The sequence below is a fragment of the Cimex lectularius genome, unplaced genomic scaffold (assembly GCF_000648675.2).
Source record: "Cimex lectularius strain Harlan isolate CLEC.00 unplaced genomic scaffold, Clec_2.1 scaffold42, whole genome shotgun sequence".
NCBI classification, from domain to species: domain Eukaryota; kingdom Metazoa; phylum Arthropoda; class Insecta; order Hemiptera; family Cimicidae; genus Cimex; species Cimex lectularius.
Genome location: NW_019392754.1, coordinates 1,042,390 through 1,069,102, shown reverse-complemented (window position 1 = coordinate 1,069,102; position 26,713 = coordinate 1,042,390). Strand labels below are relative to the sequence as shown.

The 26,713-nt window shown below is 35.6% G+C and overlaps 1 protein-coding gene across 1 annotated transcript; it reads right to left on the bottom strand.

The window, feature by feature from the left end:
• Positions 1–6,359: 6,359 nt before the first annotated feature.
• Positions 6,360–25,956, bottom strand: LOC106673564. Its single transcript, XM_024227284.1, has 25 exons — positions 25,934–25,956; positions 24,461–24,582; positions 24,209–24,395; positions 23,923–24,146; positions 23,664–23,866; positions 20,218–20,368; positions 20,059–20,160; positions 19,838–20,002; positions 19,658–19,786; positions 19,410–19,601; positions 19,204–19,336; positions 18,274–18,503; positions 17,991–18,218; positions 15,981–15,999; positions 10,838–10,959; positions 10,578–10,773; positions 10,290–10,522; positions 10,018–10,220; positions 8,058–8,205; positions 7,734–8,000; positions 7,545–7,673; positions 7,301–7,486; positions 7,105–7,240; positions 6,800–7,035; positions 6,360–6,735 (listed from the first exon to the last, which is right to left on the bottom strand). Exons 2-25 carry the CDS (start codon positions 24,572–24,574, stop codon positions 6,469–6,471), a joined length of 4,200 nt encoding a protein of 1,399 aa, XP_024083052.1. The 5' UTR covers positions 24,575–24,582; positions 25,934–25,956; the 3' UTR covers positions 6,360–6,468.
• Between the last annotated feature and the right edge of the window lie 757 nt (positions 25,957–26,713).

Genomic DNA, 26,713 nt, shown 5'->3' with positions numbered 1-26,713 from the left:
GTTTTTAGATTAATTTTATGTCTGTAGATTATTTTAATTATCAAACAAAAATTGGAACAGCTGCTGCTGATTCTCTCTTCTCGATTATTCAGGGTTCAACAATATTATTTATTCCAATTAATTATTCTTTTTATCTAAGGTTTTTGGTTGAAATGATAAATTAGTGTCACGAGTTGGATTCGAACCTACGAACTTTGGCTCAATACGCCGATGCCACTTGAGGTATCAAAACTGGTTGGTAAGTGGTCACTGGAAACTGGACAGCTCAATTGGTAGAGCAGCGGCGTATTGAGCCGAAGGTCGTGGGTTCGAATCCCATTCGAGACATTCATTTTTCATCTCAACCAAAAACCTTAGATAAAAAGAATAATTAATAAGTTCAATTGTGACCACTAAGCAAATAGTGATTAAGTTAATGTGTATTAGTTTGTATAATTGCAATTTCATGTTGGACTGATAGACGCTGGGTCCGTCTACGCTCGCTGTTTTACGTTTGAGTCAAACTTTCCAGACAGAGTTTCTCACTGAAGATGGCGTACAGCCGAAACGTGTTTAAATGAAATGTTGAGCAGGTAGTGTACACGGACCCAATAAAATATCCAAGGTAGAAAGAACTAGATCAAATTCTAAGGTCGAGTTGTATCAACTTTTTCTTCTCTGTTATCATTTTATATAAACAGATGGCTCTTTTATGGCTACAAAAGTCGGTTGTTCCTGATTTGATTCAAAATAAAAATATCGGAATCTATCCCACTTCCGCAGGAAATGTGCGTCTATTCTGCAGGATTGATGACCATTAAAATGGCACTATTTTATCATCCTTTGACCTCCATTACCTCTCTCTCACTCTCTCTTACTCTCTCCCTCTCTCCCTCTCTACCTCTCTCTCACTCCCTCTCTCCCTCTCTCTCTCCCTCTCACCCTCTCTCTATCCCTCTCTCCTTCTCTCACTCTTTCTCTCTCTCCCTCTCTCACTGTCCCTCTCTCCCTCTCTCTCTCCCTCTCTCCTTCTCTCACTCTCTCTCTCTCCCTCTCTCACTCTCCCTCTCTCCCTCTCTCTCTAACTCTCTCTCTGATTTTGCTTCTGGTTGGCGGTTTGTGTCAGCTAATGTGATGTTGCCTGTTTCTGATTGTCAGACTGCTTTGAAAAATACTTGATTTTACTTGAAAGATACTTGATTTTGAAAAATAAAACATCGTCCTATCCCAACTACCTAGAAAAGCATTGGTTTTTATAACAAAAAATCTCATTTTCCCATCCTACATTCTTCGTCCAAAAACGGATAAAGGAACGCGAGCTGGAGTCACGACAACAAACTGACTTTAAACACAGATAGATTTCAGTCTGTCATTATATTCATACTCTTTTTAAGTAAGGTCTTGGTTGAGATGAAAAAGTTAGTGTCACTAGCGGCGGGATTCGAACCCACGACCTGGTGACGCTAACTTACTTATTCATCTCAATCAAGACCTTACATAAAAAGAATAATTAATTGAAATTATTAATATGTTCAATTAGACCACTAAACATTATTAGATTTATACAGTGAAACTGGGGGATTTACGAATATTTTTTGACAATTTCATAACATATATTTAATTATTAAAGATTGATTTTATATGTATTTCAAGGCAGTACATTTTCCGTTTTTGCCTAATAAATAAAACATGTACTTACTAATAATTAATACTGCATGTTGTCTCCGACAAGCAGACCAAGAACTACCACATACATTAATTATTAATTATTACAAGAGGAAAGAAAAATGTTTTGTTGTATCCTGATCCCCGTAGGTTTAAAATTAATTATAAACGTGAAGATTTAAATGTGAATCGGCTTGTGTAGCAATTATAATTTGTACGATAGTGATTGAGTATTAATGCTTTAAACGGATGGATTAATATTACGGATTTTATTTATCCCATCTCTCTCAGGTATGGCGAGAGTAGAAGATAAATATAATACAAATCCTATCAAATTAATTGAAAACACAATTGAAACCGAAACCAAACTCTCCCTCCTGTGCTAAAATGTACAAAATAAAATCTGATTTATTTTACTTATTACATTGCATTAATTTTTCTCGCCAGCAGTCCAAAATTTCACAGGTAGAAACTTTTAAGTGTAACATTAATCCACTAAACGAAAAAGAGAGAACTGCCAAGAATTAGAGAAAAGGGGTATCTGTAATGAGAGCGTTTATCCTTTCCCGCTATAAATACTCGATTTAATTAAATCCATGTCAGACCGCAGAAAGGACATGTTTAAATCCTGGGGGACCGGAATGTGAAACGGTGTTCCATTAGTAAAAGGCCTTAGGAATTCGGCCCCCCTTGTAAACCGTATGTGCTAAAATGAGATGGAGGTAATTACAAAAATTCGCATTTGTGATCGCCGTCTTTTAACTTTGTATTAGTGCGTGATTCTCCATTCCAACGGTTTGATGTAAGTCAAGCCTCAATGCAGTTAAAGGCCCTTCTTTCATTAAATCCGCGCACCGCCGGAATGGGGAACAGTTTAAAAGTAGTAGACATTCTGCGCACGTGTTCCCTATTGTGCCTTCATATTGGTTTTCTACTGGTTTAAATTAAATTCGAAGTTGTGGTAGAAATGAGAAAACATGTGTGGATTATATCCATGCATGAGCTTGTATTGTTTTAACGCCCTTGTAAACTCCTAAGATTTAAGAGTTGAGTTAAATTTATTTTCAATTAAACAGTTCTAGTTACCTCATTTCTTGCAAATATGGTTGTAATGTATGGTTTTAACTGTTGAAATTAACCCTTAACCTGGAAAGATCAACCGCCACTTCTTCATTCATGAAAATTATTTAAACAGAATCTTAAACAAACTGTGGCTATGCCATACAATTTCGTACTTTTACTAACAAGTTTGGTTGATTATTAGTGAATCCGGATTTTCGAACAGTAAAACCTTCAAAACGTGCAAAAACGTAAGATAAAAGAGTAATAAAATTAAAAAAATAGAAATATATATAACTAATCTAATTGAAAGTCAATGGAGTGCCCGGTATTCCGCCTTCGGCCCTCCCGCACTAAACAGTCATGCTAATAAATACATTCAAACAAAGAAACAAGACGAGATATCAAAAAAGTATTATATACAGTGAAACAGCTCAGTTTCCTGTAAAATCGTAACACTACTCAAACACAATGCATATATCAGGGGCATTCCTTCACGCTCCCTATATGGAGCCAAGAAATTGCACCCTTCAGTTAAACAATGCGGGACACATATTTGGGCTATTTTTATTGTATGATTCTTTTATAATCAATCGATTACACTCCATTTTAAAACTGAATGTGTACAAAGGTTTTATAATTAATTTTCAATTAATGCAATTTTATAATTAAATGAAAAAATAGCCAACTAGAGTGTGTTTTTTATTTATAATTTATTTTATGTATTGCTATCTGTACAAAATGTACCAAAATAAGAACATACGTAAGTAATCTAATTGAAAGTCAATGGAGTATTCGGTCTTTCGTCTTCGGCCCTCTCGCTCTAGACAATCATGCTAATAAATACATTCAAACAAAGAAACCCAAGACGAGATATCAAAAAAGTATTGTGTACAGTAAAAACAGCTCCGTTTCCTCTAAAAAAGGAACAGTAATCAAGCACAATGCATATATCGGGTGGCTTCCTTCACGCTCTCTATACGGAACCAAGAAATTGCACCCTTCAGTTAAGTGGGACATATCGAGCAAGTTTTCTCTACATGCAGGACACATATGTGGGCTATTTTTTATTGTGTGATTCTTTTCTTTTTTTTTAATCAATCGATTCTCCTCCATTTTAAAACTGAATGTGTACAAAGGTTTTATAATTAATTTTCAATTAATGCAATTTTATAATTAAATTAAAAAATAGCCAACTAGATAACGATTATAAAGTGTGTTTTTTATTTATAATTTATTTTATTTATTGCTATCTGCACAAAATATACCAACATAGGAACATACGTAACTAATCTAATTGAAAATCAATGGAGTGCCCGGTATTCCGCCTTCGGCCCTCCCGCAATAAACAGTCATGCTAATAAATACATTCAAACAAAGAAACACAAGACGAGATATCAAAAAAGTATTGTGTACAGTGAAACAGCTCAGTTTCCTGTAAAATCGTAACAGTACTCAAGCACAATGCACGCCTATATCAGGGGCATTCCTTCACGCTCTCTATATGGAGCCAAGAAATTGCACCCTTCAGTTAAGCAATGCGGGATACATATTTGGGCTATTTTTATTGTATGATTCTTTTATAATCAATTGATTATACTCCATTTTAAAACTGAATATGTACAAACGTTTTTTAATTTAATTTTCAATTAATTCAGTTTTATAATTAAATTTAAAAATAGCCAACTAGATAACGATTATAAAGTTTTAAAGTTAATTATCTATTCATATGTCACGTTCAGATTTAAATGAACCGCCATGCCCCTCCACACACTCAAACAGTGAAAGGAGTAGGGGCCAAGAAAGGGCTATTTTTTTCAAGTCCTAGAACATATCCCTTTCTGGCTTGTGTGGGTAAACAGCTATTTTTGGTAAAAAGAAAAATTTGGTGTGCACACTATTCAAGTGAGTTAATTTTTATTACTTTGACGTCAAAATAAAAAATAATAATTGTAATTTAGTTTTAAAAGGGTATATATTTTTATAAAGAAAAAAAATAATAATATTGCATTTTAAAAGTTGTGTTAATATTTTAATTGTATTTTCTAATTTGGTGGTCAAAATTTTAATAATAATAATAATTTCTTTACCTTTCTTTATGGAACTATAAAACGAGAATCAAATTCCATTTTAAAATTAAGGTTTGTAGATTTGAGATAGGTTTGTTATAGAATAAAAGGATTCTTTAAATTAAAAATAATAATTAATAAAATATATTGTCATTTTCGGGGACCGCGGTAGCCGAGTGGTTAGCGTGAGAGACTCTCGGCTCATAGCCGCCGCGGTCGTGGGTTCGATTCCCACCGTCGCCTCTGGCCCTTTTTTCACGATAACCCCCCCCCAAATATGAACACACATATAAGAATTCGTCACCATGGTTAATATGCATAGATCATAAGGCAAAAAAAATATTGTCATTTTATGTGAAAATAAATTGTAATTAAAGATTCAAATTTAACAAAGATTTATAGGTATATTTTGTGATATAGCGTGTCTCTTCTTCTTTTTTGTTGGGCCCAACCCTGAATTCGGAAAACCGAAAACAAGGTCCCAGAGGTTTTTTACGATCGGACCTGACTACAATTATTTCATTTATCGATCAGGCACCTTTTATATTTCATTTAAACCAAAGTAAATACGACACCAAATGTTTGTTAAATTTGAATCTTTAATTACAATTTATTTTCACATAAAATGACAATATATTTTATTAATTATTATTTTTAATTTAAAGAATCCTTTTATCCTATAACAAACCTATCTCAAATCTACAAACCTTAATTTTAAAATGGAATTTGATTCTCGTTTTATAGTTCCATAAAGAAAGGTAAAGAAATTATTATTATTATTATTAAAATTTTGACCACCAAATTAGAAAATACAATTAAAATATTAACACAACTTTTAAAATGAAATATTATTTCTTTTATTTTTCTTTATAAAAATATATACCCTTTTAAAACTAAATTACAATTATTATTTTTTTATTTTGACGTCAAAGTAATAAAAATTAACTCACTTGAATAGTGTGCACACCAAATTTTTCTTTTTACCAAAAATATCTGTTTACCCACACAAGCCAGAAAGGGATATGTTCTAGGACTTGAAAAAAATAGCCCTTTCTTGGCCCCTACTCCTTTCACTGTTTGAGTGTGTGGAGGGGCATGGCGGTTCATTTAAATCTGAACGTGACACATAAAAGAACAAATGTGCAACGAACCACTTAATACACAATGAATTTTAAAACATAAAAAATAATAATAAGTACAACAAATGAGTTTTTTCTAATTTAACACCGCATACAGCATTAAGCTTTTTCTCTCTTAGGTAATATCTCATGTCATTCAGAATTATTACAATGGCACAATGTTGGTACTTACAATGAGTCTATCTTGAAAGAAATTTGAAACCATTTATTAAAAACTTATATCAATTTGTAGACAACATTAAGATTGCCCTGTTGATGACCATAAAATAGTTGGAAAGCTTGGCGGATAACAAGTGTCGAATTTGTTTTTTCCTATAAATCATACCGAGATCAAGATTATTCGTGAGTAAAAACGTGGTCCAAACATTTGATACTTTCTCCAGAATGAGTTTCAAAAAAGAAAAAACTATCCAATTGCACGGGAATTCTTTTATAACTAATAAAATACTTCTGTGATTAAATATTATTTATTCGGAATACAACATAACTTTTTTATTTAATTTTAAACTTTTAATAGAATAAGTCTTAAATGTGATTTTACTGGTTCAAATTATCCTCTAAGAGCACCGTGCAGTTCGTTCGAATTCTGTACGTCCGGCACTTGATGCTTTGACCCCAGTTTCGGTTTTGTTCGTGTGTTGGATGATAACGTCTGTAACTAACATATTAGGTGTTAGAAATTTTTCCAGGGTGTCAGCACCGCCCCTCGGGAGCCTGTCGAACGGAAATCCCATTGCACGTCTGTCAGGATAAACGCTGCCTAAGATGCCACAGTAGCTAGCGGAATCAGAACACTTCTTCGGTTCCATGTCTAAACCTTCTGGCTAAAATTTAAATAGAAAATTGTTATACTATCCATACTTTTAATAAGTTGAAGAAAGTGCTTACAAGATCGCTTTTTAAATCGGTCATCATGACAAAAAGCTGGCACGGAAAACCCTTCTCCGTTCCTTTCGGTACGAGTAAATTCTCAGGCCATCCACAGCCACAGGCGTTGTTCGCTGCCTTCTCTGGAGATGCGCTTGAGTCACCGCTGTTGCTTAAATTTTTGAACATTCTGCTGAATGGGATTGTTACCGACGACAACCCCGATATCCTCGTGAACGAACCTTTACCCGAGTCAACTGTTTTAAAAAATAAATATACATTTGTTTAGAGGAAGGTAAAGCTTGAGGGAAATTATTTAATCTTACGCTTCACTAAAAATTTGTCCATCTCAATAAAAAGAGTTCTTTGCTTGCTGAAGTCAATAGGACGATTTTTCTCATCGAATTTAGGAGCCAGAAAAATCCTAACTGTCGCTAGTTTCCTTTCACCTTTGTTCTCATACTAAAACAAATATCCATTAACAGAATTGTTTTATAATACAGTAACGGATTTTATTCTTACGTGAATTTTATAAGAGAATTTTTCGTGTTGAAGATGAGTGAATCTGAAATATAGAGGTCCCCCGGGTGTGAAATCAAGACCCCTGGATAAATCGACGTCACTCTTTTGCCAAAAAGTAGAAAATCTGTTTTTTCTTCCTTCCGGGTTCACTTCGGCTCCTGTGACACGAACGTTGGGAAAATTCAACTGAAAAAAAAACAATAGAGTCTAACAGTCCCAATATGTATGTTTGTATGAATCACACCTGGTTAGTTTTGTATGCAGGCAAAGACGATTTGTACTTCTGAAAGATGTCGTCGATGAACGAATGCCAACGATAGAAAACAGGATCTCTCATTGCAGTAGCAGTATCACCCATAACCGCGTTCGGTTCCTAAAATACGCCAATATAACAAATTTCAAGTATTTAAGTTAATAAAGATATTCAACTTACTAAGTTCCTATTGTCCGGATCGTGACAGTAAGCGATAGCCATATGGCCGAAATTGTGAAGATCACCGTAGAATGTCTTGTTCGGCGAAAGCATACTCGCCTCAACTATGTTGCCCAATATATCGATTCCTTTCTCCTCGGTTAATTGAATCTGACGGCCGTTTTGGTCTTTTACACTGCCATCTCTAATAGCAGTTAAAATCCTATCCCTCCAACGCTCTAAATCTTGAATATCGAACTTAGCCTGATCCGCCTCTCTGTTGATGTCCTAAAAGGATATCGTGAATAAATATTTTTGGATTTTACAACAACACTGATAACATGCCTGGAGTGTGCTGTTGGCAAATCTCGGCGGCCAGACTTGGCCTGCTACGACGTTGTCGAGTTTTGGGAAATAGGCTTCTTTTATAGGCGCTCTAAAGTCTAACATTTCAGTCATGCCCAAATTGTTGCAAAATCTTTCTGTGTTATATCTGGATAACAATTAAAGTAGAGTAAGCGGCTTTTATAAAACAAAACGTTAACTTGTGAGATTTCTTCTTAAAGTCTGCTGAGCTTTGGGTATTCGATCATGTTGATTTAACTATGCTCGATGTTTTGATATTCAGTGGCTTTTCGCCATCTTCATTCCTCAACAAGCCCAAGATGAAACGCTGAAACACAACTAAGACCAAAAACAGCAGTACACGATATTCGAAAACGTCCTAACTATAGGATCATCACCAGCAGATATATCACATAAATCAAGAAGAAATCTATTCAGATATTTATTTAGAAATCGTGAGATGCGGTCTGGTGTGATGTAGGTTTCAGAAAAACCTTTTCTGTATCGTGCCAACGTTTCGATCTTTATTGAGATCATCTTCAGGGCCTGGGATTTACAAACATTGTTTACATATAACAATTACATTTTGGATGTGGAAAAGTGAATTTATACAATGCAAAATATATTTTTTATATATTCAATCAAAGTAGTTCTACTCACCCAAAGTGTTTGTCTTCTGTGAAATTGTGCCATTCTTGCGTGTCGTGTCGAGAGTGCCAGTGAGTAATTTCCCAACATTTAGCTTTCCTTTTCCTATTTATCCCTTTCTATATAATCATGAAAGGATAATCTGACCGAACCTTTACCAACACATTTTTCCCTTCGTCGGCTCTTTTCACCTCAAAGAAGCCTTATCCAACGTATATAAACACAAAATAGCAAAATCTCATTGGCTTGAATTATGATTGAATATATAAAAAATATATTTTGCATTGTATAAATTCATTTTCCACATCCAAAATGTAATTGTTATATGTAAACAATGTTTGTAAATCCCAGGCCCTGAAGATGATCTCAATAAAGATCGAAACGTTGGCACGATGAAGAAAAGGTTTTTCTGAAACCTACATCACACCAGACCGCATCTCACGATTTCTAAATAAATATCGAGTAACGGTCACTAATCATCACACATTTCTATTCAGATAAGTTGTGAAATTTAAGCTCATGTAGATTGTAAATAACTAAAAACCAACCACTAAAAACTAACCAAAAAGTAGGTTGGTCGTTACCAAACTACCAACCACAGCGAAATCTAACCAACAACAGGCCAAATTGATAATTAAACTATCGAGACGACTGGACCTTCTCCTGGCTATTATTTGACGTTATAATTAATATAATTGTAGTTAAGCAAAACCTTATTATTCTCAGGAGCACATAACTTTCTCAACTTGCTGAATTTAAAATTCTATTGTTTCGATGAGAATATCCATCTTTTTTTCGCAAACCAACTTTTGTATTCGTTCAGGAATTGCCTTAAAAAATTTGTACGCCTTGAACGAAATTTTTTTACTACGGTGACGCTTTGCAGAAAGGAGAAGATTCAGTTTCCTGTATGAAAACAGGCAGATACAACTTTGGACCGATACTTCCTGATTTTGACTGAAGAAGAAATATCGCCAGTGCAACCTTAAAAGCAGAATCTTTGGAGCACGAAGAAAAATAGAAAAGAAAAAAGAAATGCTGAAACACGACTCAAGACCAAAGCCAGCTTTGTCCACGTAGATCCACGATAATCGAAAACGAGCTAACTATAAGATCCTATAGTATATCACCAGCAGATATCAAGAAGAAATTTATTCAGATAAGTCGTGAAATTTAGGTTTAAGTTGATTGTAAATAATTAAAAGCAAATCCAATATGAAGATTGGTCGTTTTCAAATCACCAACCGCAGCGAAATCTGACCAACCACAGGCCAAATTGATAATTAAACTATCGAAACTACTGTTCCTTCACCTGGCTATTATTTGTTGATGCATGTAATAGAATAGTTCACCCCTTCTATCTTTATCGACAATGTTTTTCGGTCCCTCTGTCGGATATACCAAGTGCCAGTGCCAGTGGTGAAGGTTCAGGCCTAAGTCTTCCCTCCAGTAGGCGAGTCGATGTTCGATTTCAGCATTTGTTGCTGTATAATCCCTTGGAATTTCCACCGGATTCTGAAACACGAAAAATATTACAACGTGCATTCATGACCCTATCAAACGGAATTTTTTCAAGTTTCGCACATTTGCTCTCGATTCGGGCGTTATCTGCAATTCTGCTGATTCCCTGGCCACTTTGAACAGCCCTCCGTCTAGAAACTTCTCCGGAAAGATTTCGCAAAGAGAAGGAATCGTCAGATCTCGAGTATCAGTGCGATGGAGCATTGCGACGGAATAGCAGTACATGAACAAATAAGGGTTTACTTTGTCTCTGCAATAGACCGAAGCGGATAGAAAATCGTCGACATCCCTCATCCCTGTAATTGTAAAAAAACAATCAACTAGTTTGACCCACTACTCAATATAAAGTACCCATTAGAACTTCAATGAGACGTGCAGCCATTTTTTTGTGATAAGGTACAAATAGAGAGAAACAATTGCGTCTTCCTAGCTCAAGAGGAAAACGTATGTCCGGCAGTGTGATGTTTTTGACAGAAATCCTTCTCTCCGGCCCGATGGACCCGAACCTGTTTTCAAAATCTTGCTTCAGAGGCTTGTAATGATCCGTCTGTAACATTCAATTCACGCACGGTATTTATTTATATAACTGAAACTGCAACACCAAGACCCACCAAGTAGTTAGAAGGCAGTTGGAAAAGTTCATTGTCCCCTTTTGGCAAAAACATGGGCTCTGTCGGCCTGTCGAAAAGGTGGAGCAACACATTCTTATTCTTACTCATCTTACAGGCTGGTTCTAAGTTAAATGTACAAACAAAAATTACACATTAAATACTAAGTAATATTTTTAAAACAATATTTCACACCATAGATAAATTCTAATAACAATTAAATTCACTAATTTCGTGGTCCGCTTGACCAATTAATATATTACAATTAATTAAGGTTTTTAGTTGAGATAAAAAAGTCAGTGTCACGAGCGGGTTTAGAACCCGCGACCTTCGGCTAGATACGCCGCTGCTCTAACCACTTGAGCTATCGTGACCTCGATCCACTCGGACACTAACTTCCCATCTCAACCCCACCTTTTGAATTTTCCAAATTTTTCAAATGTCGTGTAATCGGATTTGATTCTCGACGACAAATGAAATGGCCACGGAGAGCTTTAATGAAGTATTCTTCATTTTAAATCATTAAATTCACTAATTTCGTGGTCCACTTGACCAATTAATATATTTCAATTAATTAAGGTTTTTAGTTGAGATAAAATATATCTAATAACAATCTACAATAAAAAATTCCTTTATAAATCTATGTTTAAATTAACAAACAATATATGCAAAATTTTACTCAAAATTTGTACTACCTTTGTTGCGTTCAAATCGAACCTACTCGACGAATGTCACGAACAGTTGTGCTGCTTTACTAAATCGCATCTGATTATATACGTGGGTAAAGGATGTAGTCAGATGATATGAAAAGGATAAGTGCGGTCAGTCGTAGATTAAAAAAAAAGCAAGTTGTTGATATGGGCCATATTTGGTCAACCTCAATTTTATCGCTAGGAATCACATAAAAAAATAAAACCTGATGAATATTCTTCACAATTATAAATTTTTCCCTAAGAAATTCAATATAATTTATTAAATTTTTCTCTTACAGAATAAAATTAATTCTAAATTTTAATGAGTAAATAATACTGGATATTTTATTTCCTTAAAGTTATTTTGGTTTTTCATAGCAATGACTAAAATTTACGAGATCTTCTTTCTTATCTGTCAGACCTATAAGAATTTACGTTTATGTAAAGAAATAAACGTTTATTTTATACTTTTAAAAGTTTAGAATATACGCATTTTTTTAATTGGCAATAAAACTAATGAATTTCTGATATTTAATACTAAATAATATGAATTTTTTTTCCTTTTGAACTAAAATTTTTAAAATTCCTACAGACAGGGAAAATATTTGTACCTTTTCGCATGATGGCACGTACTTATTAAACTTTTGTTTAATAATAATAGCAATCTGAAAATCTGAAATGACACAAAGGAGGGAAAGGGAGAGAGTTTGTGTGTGGGTGTGAGAGAGCATGGATATGGAAGAAGACGTTATTGAGAGAAAAAAGGAAAATTAAATAGTAAAAAAAGAGAGAAAATTATGAATAGGAATAAACGAGAAAGCCAAAAAAGAGACATAGAAAACATAGGAGAGAGTGAGAGTGCGGGAATAGAAATACGAGGTAGAAATTGAAGAAAAGAGATGGACTCAATAAGTCTCCGTGTATGTAAGAGAGAGAGAGAGAGAGAGAGAGAGAGAGAGAGAGAGAGAGAGAGTGTGTGTGTATGGTGAGTATTTTGTGTGTGCGTGTGTGTGGTGTGTGTGCGCGCGCGCGAGTGCATGAGCTAATAAAAATAATAAAATTAAAACATAACTAACAATAAAAACATTGTCTCCATTTGACTTAAATGTGTATCAAAAATGTACCATATTACTTTTAACCAATTTATTCACAAAAAGACTATGACTTAAATATACTAAAGGAAAAACCCTATGCACTAAATATTAAGCAACCAAAATTCTCTATATTTTTATTGTGGAAAAGTGTTAATGGCCGTATAATTATTTTTGATCAAACAAATTTTCGAATTTCAGGTCAGATATGCCAGCTTGTTTTAAAAATAAATAACTTTTGTCCTAAATATCTAAACGCATTTCTTGGCTAAATCTGTAATTTTCAATTCCCCTGATATGTTTTTGAGCTGAATGCACAATTGTTCCTCATGTCATCTATTTCGCGTTATAAAGGAGTGTGCGTTGGATTATGGTTATATCAGGATTAGATTAGGTTAGGAATGGTTAGGTTAAGTAGGGTTAGGGTTAGATTAAGTTATGTTGGGCTGGATTAGGTTACGTTATGAATGGTCAGGTTAAGTAAGGTTAGGCTTAGTTTAAGTAAGGTTAGGGTTAGTTTAGCTTGGGTTACAAAAAGTTAGATAAAATAAGGTTAGGAATAGATACGGTTAAGCTAGGGTAAGGGTTATTTTAAGTTTCGATGGGTTAGTTGAAATTACGAATTAGGTTAGGGGTACAGTTTCGAAAAGTAGAGTTGCACGATCGTTATAATTAATATAATTGTAGTTAAGCAAAACCTTATTATTCTCATGAGCAGATAATTTTCTGAACTTGCTGAATTTTAAATTATATTGTTTCGATGAGAATATCCAGCATTTTTTTTCGCAAACCAACTTTTGAAGTCGTTTCTGATATTAAGCCTTAAAAAATTTTTACTACGGTGACGCTTTGCAGAAAGGAGAAGACTCAGTTTCCTGTATTGAAGCAGGCAGATAGGACTTTAGACCGATACTTCCTGATTTTGACTGAATCATCGCCAGTGCAACCTAAAAAGCAGAATCTTTGGAGCACGAAGAAAAATAAAACGTTTTGTTAAACACAGCAAAACGTCAACATTTCTCGATGAGGTTGCAGATCGCTGATGATTACTAACTCAAATATTAGATTTTTGAAGATTCAGAGAGTTCACAATAGTTCACAATACCTATCAAGAATCTTCATACTTCTACGGACTGTGTACGGTTATCAGATATCAGGACTAAGTTGTCGGCATATATCCAAACCACCACGGAAAATCCTACGTTTGTTAGGCCGGAAACCTCCTGAAACCGCCATATGTTACTTCAAGCCTCTACTTCTACTTAGCCCTGATGGGTTACGTCGGTGCTTCAAGCCTCCACCACTATGCGAGCTGCTCCTACTTTTTCATCTTCAGAGCTCTATGTAGGTACATACCGTATCCAACTATGTTGCCCACCGCTTCTTAAATTCTGCTAGATTCGAAGAAGGTGATATGATCCTTTGGCAGATCATTATTTTGGCAAAGCCTAGATTGACATAATTTGCCCATTCTGTATAACTAGGTTTTAAAGCATCTGTACGCCGTTAAAATTTGGGTGAGGTAATAACCAACCGCCCGTTACTCAGTTCTACCTACTCCAATTTACCTATCAGTTCGACAGTCCGTCGTCTTCTCAGATCAGCGCCCCATCTTTCTTGCCAGCGTTTCATGGTCAGCATACTTTTCTCCTTCCTGCTCTTTCGATCCTTATTTCAGTTTCTTTCCATAAATTTCATTTCTCCTACCATTAAGTCAATATTGGTTACCCCAATTAAATAGCGGTTCATTATTGTTTATGATGAAGTACGTGACAAAAGGAAATAAATAAGGAATCCATCGGACAAAATTTATTGCGGGCTTGACACAAACTAAATAAATACTTTTGTTACATCGCTAAAAAAGTACATGGGCTAGCTGCCAAATACAAATTTGCCGTAGATACCGAGGTTCATTACGTTAAAATATTATTTTATCAAGAAACAAAGTTGATATTTGTTTTTTGCACCTAAAAACCACAGAATACAAATTTTGGGCGAAAGAAAAAAATGTTCTCAAATTTTTCACCTTCCTAAAAATGCATTGAATTATATTTCAAAAATCATAGATCTATTGATAACTTTGAAACTCCACTGATCTATATGAAGCTTTGCAATAGTTTAGGATCTTATACACTTAACAGCATAAACCTAGGTTCCGTTGATAAATTAGAGTCGGAGAACTAAAATAAAAGTTTGAGGACTTTTTGTTTATTTATATCTGACTTATAATGACGCAAAATCTAAACTTTATACAAATAATCTAAAACTAGAGATATTCAGTGGTTCATCTGTAACAATATTGTTGGCTATGGATAAAAACCAGATGAGTTAGGAACTTTAAGTGGAAAACCAGATATCCGACAAAAATAAAATTGAACCCGGATAATTCAAGTCAAAAATGTTTATTTTATTTAATATAAAAATTGGTCTTTCAGAACCTTAAAAGGTGCTTAAAACAAATTTGAATTGTATTGACTAAAAAAATGTTTTTTTGTCCTACTTTACCAGCTTACTAGTAGGACAAGATAGATTACCATGTAATCACATAAATATGAACCAGAAAAAAAGAGAATGTAATTTTTAATTCCCTAATTTCGTGGTCCGCTTGACCAATTAATATATTACAATTAATTAAGGTTTTTAGACGAGATAAAAAAGTCAATGGCACGAGCGGGATTCGAACACACGATCTTCGGCTAGATACGCCGCTGTTCTATCACTTGAGCTATCGTGACCTCGATCCGCTCGGATATTAAATTCCCATCTCAACCGCACCTTTTGAATTTTCCCTCCTTTTTGCCATTTTTCAAAAATGCGAAAATTCAAAAGGTGCGGTTCAGATGGGAAGTTAATGTCCGAGCGGATCGAGGTCACGATAGGTCAAGTGGTAGAGCAGCGGCGTATCTAGCCGAAGATCGTGGGTTCGAATCCCGCTCGTGCCATTGACTTTTTTATCTCAACTAAAAACCTTAATTAATTGTAATTTTTAATGTATTTAATTTTGAACAAAACGAAACCAACGATTTGCACAATAGTATGGTGTTTGGTAGTGTTGGGATTGAGCATATGTTCAAGAAAAAAAAGTTATTATTATGTTGGGTACGAATGCAGGGCCGCTGGATTCGAACCCCGGACCTTTTCAACGACGACCTTGCAGTGATGAGCGCTGTTTCAACGCCTATACCGTTCCGGCCACCGACGCCCCTCAAACCAATTATTAAAACTTAATTATGTCAATCTTTCAGAATATTTTTTCTTAACCTTAACCTTAAAATAGGTCGGGAGCTTGGCATATAACAATTGGATTTGTTTTGACGTCCACTTGACCGTAGAAAATCCAGACCTGTTGATTCTCCAACATACCTTCAGAATTGTTGTTGTCCTGGTAAAACCCTTTAAGAAAAAACATCAGATTGAACTTTTTTTCGGTCATTGCTGACATTGTTTCTTTAACGATTTATTCAATTTTTTATTTGTTACCTATACATCACACAGCATAGCATTAGCATTAATGCCAGCACTGCACAGTTAGAATACATGCTTTGAGGAGCCGGCCATTGCTCGCACTCAATGTGTGTGATTAGGTGTCCCGAGGCCACCTTCGGTTGAGGTGACGTGGTGGGTTGTGAGTGGAGAGGGCTCAAGCAGTATGGCTAGGATGGTTCGAAAGATTGGTGTGGAACGTTTGGAATCTGGACTGGATCAGTTCGTTGACAAAACGAACGTTGAGGTCTTTGTGAATATGAGGTTAGTGAAACAGTGGTGAACAGTGAGGTGCTTTGACAATTTGTCTAAGGACTTTCGATTGGAAGGACTGGTTGCGCTGGATATTTGATGGCTAAGCATACGCCACAGTTCCACTCCGTATGTCCATATTGATCTTAGTAAAGTCTCGTGCAGTGTAAGCTTTGTCTTAGTTATGAAAGTCGATTTCAGTCTTAAAAGTCTTCGTAGTAGTCCAAGTCTTGTATTAAGTTGTTTTTTAAGTCTTTTGTGGGGATTCCTCATCAGTCAGCTGTCAAGATATAGTCCCTGGTATTTGACTTGAGTGGAAACTAGTATCTCTTTGTTGTCGATTTACAATGGATGGCAAAATTTCTTTCGGCGTAAAAGTACTCTGAGTGAATTTTTCTTCCTTCAGTCTTGTCCTCCACTTTTACACCAGTCTTCGATGTTGTTTTTACACCAGTGTTCCTGGTAGCTTGGACAGGATTCGAGTTAGAGGTTAGGATTGCGGTGTCGTTCGTGCGTTCAATTCTTAAAGTTGGTTTTTATTAATTATATTTTTTATCGGCCTGTAATTTGCTCTATCATACATGAATACCGACTTGAGTTAAGGAAGAATACAGCTTCGTTTCAACAGTCAGGGAAAATCCCTGGTATTTAATGTGTTGTTAGATGTTGAATATATAAAGGGAGGTCCAATGTACACTTCACCAGGACGAGACCAGAAATTTCATCACCAGAGGAAGCTTTAGTGCTTAGAGTTAATAAAGTTTATATTAAATTCGTTAGATTTCGTGGTCCGATTGACCAAATAACATCTTTCAATTGATTAATCTTTATGTAAGGTATTGGTTGAGATTTAAAAAAATGGCAAAAAGGAGGAAAAATTCGAACGGTTGTAGGTTGAGATGGAGAGTTGGTGTCCGAGAGGATCGAAATCACGATAGCTCAAGTGGTAGAGCAGAGGCGTATTTAGCCGAAGTTAGCGGGTTCGAATCCCGCTCGTGACACTGACTTTTTTTATCTCAACCAATACCTTACATAAAGATTAATTAATTAAAATTTTATATTTTTGTTGGTTGCTTTTACAGTTAGACTTTTCGTTCATTTATTTATGCTTTTGTTTATTTTTGTATAATATGTCTACGTCATAACGCACGTTATTATTTCTAAACATGAAAATCAAATTTAAACTAATTTATATGGGGCTAGGATTCCGGTCACTTTAGGTTGGTGTGAAACCTTTACGTATTGTGTGTGTGTGTGTGTGTGTGTGTGTGTGTGTGTGTGTGTGTGTGTGTGTGTGTGTGTGTGTGTGTGTGTGTGNTTTTTTTTCTTTTATTAGTAATTTAACAATTAAAGGTGGCAACGAGAGGTTAAAAAATTAAGAAAACAGTAGGGAAAATATGCGAGTCAGGGAGAAAGATGCTTCAAAGAGAAAAATACAGAATTTTCCGTTTTATGCGCAGAGGGTCAACGACGAGCACCCGATGTTAAATCATAACTATTACAAATGTTATTTTACATAAATTTATAATTTTTATTTTTTGTAAATTATATGTATAAACATGTTTGATGCAAGGAAAAGGTTTAGTGACTAAAAATCTCATAATTTTCGATATGCCATGAGAATTTTATTTTTTAAGCATTTTGAACAGTGGTAGCTGAATTTGCTTGGACAACTTTATTTGTGAAAAATATGCCAATGTTTTGCACCCACATGTTCGGTGTTACGAATTGTTCCAAGAAGTCGACGCCAAAACGGGGCTGCCTGTCGAACGGATAGCCCATGGACCGTTTGTCAGGATAAACGCTATCGCGGATGCCACAGTAGCTGGAAGCGTCGGAGCAGGAAGTGGACGGAGCGCCTTGTACCTGTGAAAAACAACAATTAAAAAATCTAATAACGTACGTAACCGTGTTTTCATACTTTGTCATCCTCATAATTCGAAACCATGACGAACAGTTCTGCCGGGAAGCCTTCGGGAGTTCCCTTCGGGACGAGCATATGAGCAGGCCATCCGCATCCGCAGAAGTTCATCTCATCGGACATGGGCTCGTCCTTGAATTTAGCATCGACGTTTCGGAAAGTCCTTTCAAATGGAATCGTCACTGAAGAATCGGACGAATTTCTTACGATGACGTTTTTACCTGGTTTCACTAAAAATTCACTTTAAAGTAGTGCTGGTCGTTAAAAATTAAGTTTCTGTTTTCAGTATTAGAAATATCCACCATTTTTCACTCAAGAACACTGGATCAAGGTAAGGTCTTGGAAAAAATCAAATTCTGTTGTTATCGCCAAGCTTAGCCAGTGTTTCATATTTAAGTGTTTACAGGCGATATTAAATTTCCTTGAAGACCGACTCAGTCCTTGGCAATGTTGGGACTGAGTCGGTCTTCAAGGAAATTTGAGATTACCTGTAAAAAAAACTTACATATGTCAATCTGTAGACATATTTAAGATTATTTTGCCTTGATGATGACCTTAAAATAGGTCGAAAGCTTGGCAGTAACAACTGAATTTGCTTTCTTTTTCAAGATCTTATCTTGATCTAGAGTGTTCGTGGTTAAAAATTAATTCAATTAATTATTCCTTTTACTTAAAGTCTTGGTTGAGATGAAAAAGCGTCACGAGCGGGATTCGAACCCACGACCTTCGACTCAATACGCCGCTGCTCTAACCACTTGAGCTATCGTGACTTTGATCTACTCGGACCCATCTGGGTGGGTTCAAATCCTACTCGTGACGCTTTTTCATCTCAGCCAAGATCTTACGTCAAAATAATAATTAATTGGAATTGGTAAGTTGGTCAATTAGACCAGTAAAACATAAATGAGTTAAAAATTAAACTGAACTTACAGTTGTGAACGAATTTATCCATTTCCACGAAAAGATTTTTTTGATCCCTGAAATACATTCTACCCTTTTCGTCATACTTTGGCGCCATGAAAATCCTTACAGTCCCTTTCATATCGCTCTTTGAATTTTCTACCTAAAAGCGATAAACCGCCGATGAAATTAGTTTAAATTTTGCCTGTATTTTACGGCACTGCACAAATGCTTACGACAATAGTGTATTTAAATGGAGCATTTTGTAAATGTGTGAAGCGAGCAAAGATTGAACCGCGAGGAGAGAAATCCAGCCCCCTGGATAAATCGACGTCGTCTTGCTGCCAAAAGGTAAACAATTGGTTTGGTAGGCGACCTTCTCCCGCACTGACCTGAACTTCCGTCACCCGGACACCAGGGAAATCCAGCTAAAACTTAATCATGGTAATTTATCGTTCCGAATAAACACGTCCGCATTACTTACATTTTCGACTGAATAGGAAGGCAAAATGCTTTTATATTCTTGGAAAATGTCTTCTATAAACGCGTGCCAGCGGTAAAATATAGGATCTCTCATCGACGTGGCCGAATCACCCATTACTCCGTATGTTTCCTAAAACAGGAAAGTTAAAAATGATCACATAACCTCCTTAGGCGGACTTACGAGATTTCTGTGGTCGGGATCGTGGCAGAAGCCGATCGCTATGTGCCCCATGTTGTGAAGATCTCCGTAAAGATTTCTGTTCACGGAAAGCATATTGGATTCAAGAAGATTTCCTAGAATATTGATGCCGTTCAGTTCATCTAGCGGGATCGATTGGCCTTCGTTCTGTAACGCAAACTTATCCGAATCAAAGGAAAATGAAAATATGTCAAGCCACTTACGTTGACCACGAAACCGCTGTGAATAGCGGCGAATATGCGGTCTCTCCATCTTTCCAGGTCTTGAATGTCAAATTTTATTTGTTCCGTTTCTCGATAAATGTCCTATGACAAAACATAAATCAATACCTAAGCTTTTAACCGGTATGGAAAAAATCATACAGAGAGATTGGTATTTGCAGTCCGAGCCGGCCATACTTTCCCTCCGACGAGATTGTCCAACTTCGGAAAATACCCTTCTGCCATTGGTTCTCGCCAATTATTGAGCCTCTTACATTTTCCCAAATTGTTGCAAAATCTCTCGAAATTGTACCTGGAAAAGAAATCAGTGTCACGCATGCACCAAAACAACACCATGTTATGATGGTGGTTAAAAAATTATATTTTACAACAATGTACATTGTTTTATAGAATAGTTCGGTTCCTAAAGGATCATCTCAAATCATCCCTAGTGATTTTCATATTAAATATTTTATTTTTATTTTTGTTTTAAATACAGCATTATATACACAATTCCTGAAGCGGAAAATATGTGAGGGTGATACACGCTGAGAACGATTGGACTTCCAGCCTGCAGACTTACTAGATTTCTTGCGATTGAAGTGGTTAAAATAAAAAACTTTTTTGGTTTCAAAGTTGGTTGAAACTTTATCCAAAATACCGTGGCGATTTCAGTTTGGTTTAACTCTCTTCGAAGGTAAAACAACAAGTACGAATCAGCACCCACGTTTTCACGCTGAAACTCCATTTGAAGTATGCGCTGAGAACGATTGGACTTCCAGCCTGCAGGCTTACTAGAGTTCTTGCGATTGAAGTGGTTACAAAAAACTTTTTTGGTTTCATATCTGGTCAAATCTTTTTCAGTCCTTTACTAGATGACCTCTGGGAAAATCAACTATCAAATTTAATATTAAAGATGAGAATAATACATCGGGAAGAGTCTTCTATTATAGCTCATAACTGGACATTGAGGAGCAGGACATCATATTTTCATTCACGTATGTACTGCCGATTGATTTTAGGGATCTGTATTGGGTAATTAAAATGAACTGAAACGAGTGTTGACCTGTTTTTGTTGAGTTGTTTCATTTTTTGGCTATATGTCCAGTGTTAGCAGAATTCAGAATGCGACACTTTGGCGTCCGTTCTTCAATAGCAAAAAATTAAAACATATGCTAAACCCTGTACAAAGTTTGAATCTTGTAAATTATGGCCGCTCCGCTTTGCTTAGATATTATTTAGTTAATGAATTTAATTATTAATTTTTATCTTATGTTATATTGTTGAGCACATTATTCATATATGTTATATATGTTTTTTAGTTTCACTTTTTTTTCAATATTTGAATACAATGTCAATTCAGTATAATTTAATTTTTAATTAAACGTAAGATTATAATTATTCAGAAATCGTGAGATGCGGTCTGGTGTGATGTAGGTTTCAGAAAAACATTTTCTTTATCGTGCCAACGTTTCGATCTTTATTGAGCCCTGAAGATGATCTCAATAAAGATTGAAACGTTGGCACGATAAAGAAAATGTTTTTCTGAAACCTACATCACACCAGACCGCATCTCACGATTTCTGAATAATTATCGATTAACGGTCACTAATCACCACACATTTCTACATGTAAGATTATAGTGTAATTCTTGTTTGTACATAATATAGCGTTATCGCTATCTTTACATTAGTTTTCTTCTGTTTTATTTTTATTAATTATTATTATTATTATTATAGCAAAACTATGTATGTATCACATTCGGCTGACGGATATCCAAGCCTTATATGATTTTATATAGTTTCTTTTGTTTATTATGTACTATTCTTAAATGAAGCATATTATTACCATTATTATATTATTAATCAGCACCCTCAAGGGACAAAACTGGATATGTCAAGAAAGCATAACTTTTCAAGATTGCGATTTTAAAGTTTAGACCTATGATACAAATTCGATTTTTTGTAGAAACTTTTTTTAATGTGGTCACATTTCGTAAAATTCAATGTAGTTGTCCTAGTATTTTTTTTTTTTTTTTTTTTTTTTTTTTTATGGATTACATAGTTACCTATCACCTTGTGCTGCCTATTCTCGATGATTTTGGACAGTCAAATGTGTTTCGGCATTTCGCCATTTTCAGAGTTTGGATGATTTATGTGAAATTTTAGTTACGAGGTGTGGATGATGGTGAATTTGTTGGATTGAGTTGATGTTTTTTATTCTTTCTAGTCTGTCTTTTTGATCTTCTGTCTTTATCCTTTTTAATTAATGTAATGTTTTCAATGGCGTGAACGATGTTTGTGATGTGTACTTATGAGTTTTTAGTGTTGAGTGAGTTATCTTTATATATTTATACATTTTCACGCATGTTCATTTTTCGACCTTTTCCATACGAATAAGAATCGTTTTATTGTTTTTTTTTAATTCTCAAATTAAAAGAAGAGATCCTTTATAATATAATTTTTATAATTATATCTATTAATCTATATGTTTGTTAGTAGGTTATTTAAATTCATTTATAATTGTTATGTAAGGTGTGGCTGAAAAGAACTGTCACGAGCGGGACTCGAACCCACTACCAGATCCACAAGCCTCCTCCTAATCCTAGCTAAAATTTTTGCGCCTCCTCAAAAGATTAATCCCCATATCCAAGTCCTCAACACCACCCCCCCATGTCACATATGATTTAAGACCATTGTCCAGTAGGGGTTATGAGTAGTCGACACAATATCCTCTGCCCTAGAAAATAAACACTACTGCAATAGATGTCAAAGAGGTATTTGACAGAGTATGTCACCCCGGTCTCCTTTTCAAAGTAAAAAGTATCGTTCCTCATTCTGAAGTTTCCTCGCTGGTTCAAGGAGACTTGGCATGAATTTTCAGATATCAAGGCGGGCGTTCCCTAAGGGAGTATCCTAGGACCTCTACAGTTTACGCCGCTGACCCCTTCGCAGATGATGTTCTCACATTCTGACACTATCTTGCCGCAAAAGCAACTTATGATCACCTAGAATTCATTATCGACTGGTGCATTCGTTGGCGCATCACGCTAAATGAACTACCAGTGTATATATACAGTAAGGTAATCCCTCCGTCCAACCAAATCCGCGCTACCTTGAGTTCTACTTGGACAATAGACATAGAACAAAAAGACAAGAACTCAACCCAAATACACAATGAGCGCACACAACAAATTCACAATATATAAGAAACTAATTAGACCGATTTAGACTTACGAGTCGAGCTATGAGGGTTCAGCCAAGGCATCCAAAATCAAAAGTCCTACGTCACTAATAAACCATTCACCAAGACATTCGTGACGGACATGATCCCACCACGATTCCAAAACTACCACTCCAAGCTCTCCTTTCACATCAATCCTCTAGCTCAAACCCTCAAATGTCCCAACAATCCTTCACGCCGCCTAAAAAGACAGTGATCTTGTGACCTAAACCAATCAACAACAATCCTAAACAATGAGATTCCAACAATGGCGACTCCATTTCCCAATTCCCGCGGTCTGACAGATACCTGCCAGATCTTTTATTGTTCTCATCATTTACTCAATAAAGCTTAAATTTTCTTTTAAACGAATCTCAAAATCAAACCTCGCCAATACTTGTCCGTGCATATAACAAAACAGCTCTCCTCGTCTGTCCTTTTGGACGATTTCTAGCGGTCCGTCGCTAGGATAGACCAAATGCCAGTGCCAGTGGTGCAAATTGACGCCTAGGTCTTCCCGAAAATACGCGATTCTGTGCTCTACGTCCAAATCAGTCGCCGTGTAATCTTTGGGAATTTCAAGCGGAATCTGAAAAAAAAGAGAAAAATCAGACAACGTCAAAATGATATGACCCGATCGTTTACCCGTTGGTTCCCAGGGACGATGTTACTTTCCTCCTTCGCCTCTGCGAACAATTGACCATCCATAAATTTATCTGGAAACACTTCGCACAGGCTCGGAACCGGGAGGTGTTTGGTGTCGGGCCGGTGTAGAATCGCCACGCACAGGGCGTAGATGAACAAGTAAGGATTCACCCTGTCTCTGCAGTAGACAGAAGCGGATATGAAATCGTCGAGGTTTCTCATGCCTTAAATTGCGTTAAAAATTAATTAGATGGGACAAAAAAAGATTTATTCTGTTATAAGATACCCATGAAAATCGTGATTAGACGGGCTGCCATTTTCCTGTGGTGAGGGATAAACAAAGAAAAGTTGTCTCTTCTCTTCAGCTGAAGTGGAAGGCTCAAATCGGGCAGAGTTATCTTCTTGACTGGGATCCTTTCGCCACCGCCGAACCTGTCGGTTAGAGTGTCCTTAAGAGGTTTGTAACGGTCCATCTGAAATCATCCATTGAGTAAAAATATAATTTGTTGAATTATTTTCCCTAGTCGTTCTTACTCACCAAATACTCAGGAGGAACATCGAAAACGGCGTTTGAATCTCCTTTGGGCATAAAAACAGGCTCTGTCGGCCTATCAAATAGGTGCAACAGGTTTCTTGCGTCACTTTCAGACATTGCTCAAGCTTAAGAGAAAATTATTAATTATTTTATTTTAAGAAATGTCATTTCATGTCCTTCAAAAGTGCATTTTTTTATGGATGTAAATTTTAGCATGAGCTAATTATCACAAATCTTGTATGTATACAAAACATTTATTTTAGAAAATAAATTTTCAAAATTAGTTATTACCAACTAAAGGCAAAAATGCCAATGAAACCAATTTATTTTCTTTCAAATAGTATACATTTTATTAAGATAGATTAGAACTTAAGGGCTTAATTTTAAAATGGTTGTACATTACGATTGTCACATGATCATATATGCAAAATATGTTGGCCAAAGGCCAAGAGAACAAGAAAGGCAGAGGAACTACGAAAAAATATAAAGAATATGCTATACTTGCTTTAGCAACATTTGTGCTCATAAAGCAACACCCACAGCTGACATAGTACATATATGTTGGCAATGCCATGGAAAATATGCTGCCACCCTTGGCATACATTAAAAGGATGATAGCAATTAAGAAGTTGAGAAATCATCGGACAGTGGTAAAATAACTAGATAAAACTATCTCTGACTTAGAGAAAATAGACTTCGCAAAACTATTCAACATTGGGAGAAAAAAAGCAAAATGTAAAAATAAAAAAGAAAAAGAAAAACCTGAAGCTCTTCTATGGTATGAGTATAAAGAGGTTAACTGTGAGCATTGCATGGCCTTGACCCTCTCTACAACCATCTTTCAAGTCAAACTGCTACCCATAGAAACATGTAATCATGAAATAAATTTAAAAAACATCTCAAAAGTGCAACAATAATAATACTATCAGATAGCCAGGCTAAAGGCTCTACAAACATATGAGATCAACTCTTGTCTTTGTTTGGAACAGCCTAAATAACCTTTAAAAAAAATGGGATCTGCAATTTATTATAGATTCCAGGCCGTGAACGTATTTCAGACAAGGCAGTAGACATACCAGCTAAAAAGGAAGCCTCAGAAAAACAGACCCAAATCAATTTTGTTTGGTTTTATATGCATAAATCATATCCACATTAAAAAAAAAATCTTGGGTGACTGAAGAAAACAAAAAATACTGAAAACACATATATGGCAAACAAACAAAAAACTTGTCCACGTGGTATTTTTGATGTCACAGGGACGCCAGGTTGCTTCCCGTAGATTGGGAGTTTCAGAACAGCACATAGGCCCAAATCCATTTTGTGGCATAAACTATAACTACGTTCCTTAAACTAGATCAGACACAATAGACAAAAAGTTGGAAGTGCTAAAAAAGTCCTACTTATGTATAAAATAACAATAAAAAAAATATCAAAAATAACCATGTTTGAAGTGGTTCATGCAGTAAACTCACTTACCTTTCTATCTTGTTCAATAACTGTGCAGCCATTCAATTTTTTAACCCCTTATATACATCAGGGAAGAGGAAGTAATAGATGATTATTATTTGGTCAGAGCTTCAGTAGATAACGTTCCTAACCACAGCCCAACCGTTCTAAATTCTGCATTTAAAAATTGCCTTTTTATTTTATTTAGCTTATTATTTTATAATTCTGAAGAATCTGTTTTTTTTTTAAATAGGATCATAAAACCTTTATTGCAATTTGTGCACAGTAAAAATTACGTTTTGAGGTTTCTCGTTGAGGTCTGTGGTAACTGTAATTTGGTCGTTTCCAATCCTATACTCACTGTTTTGGGCCGTCAGGTTTCTAGACATCTTCAGTGATGTTCTTTTTACAACTCAAGCTGATCAAATGCTGATTTGCTGAATAAACAATTACAATTAAGTTCGTGAAATTTCACCCACTAACCAGACAAGCCGTTGAATTTTGGAACCCATAGTTCATTCATTTACAATATTTTATCGGTTTTTGGCCTGTCAGAAGCTTTATTTTATAATACAATAAAGTGACAAACCCATCACTGATGACCAATGGGTAATCAGAAAAGATCAAACTAACAAGATATATTGTGAAATTTTGGCTTAAACTAATTTATTTTGAATTGTTGAATACAAGTCCCCTTTATAGTTTGGCCATTTTCAATTATCCTGGATTTAGCATGGGTTCGTGATAAACACTGAAGATAGCGAGATGGCAAAATACCTCTGAGACCAAAACAGAAAAGACAAACTGGAA

Bases quoted from the DNA above. Each gene is read 5' to 3' on its own strand.
- LOC106673564 (XM_024227284.1), bottom strand. From the start codon at position 24,574: ATGTCTGAAAGTGACGCAAGAAACCTGTTGCACCTATTTGATAGGCCG. The intron at 23,867-23,922 runs GTAAACGATCGG...CTTTTTTTTCAG, and splicing joins TCGTCCCTGGGAACCAACGG to ATTCCGCTTGAAATTCCCAA. The intron at 20,161-20,217 runs GTATGATTTTTT...GTTTTGTCATAG, and splicing joins CTGCAAATACCAATCTCTCT to GACATTTATCGAGAAACGGA.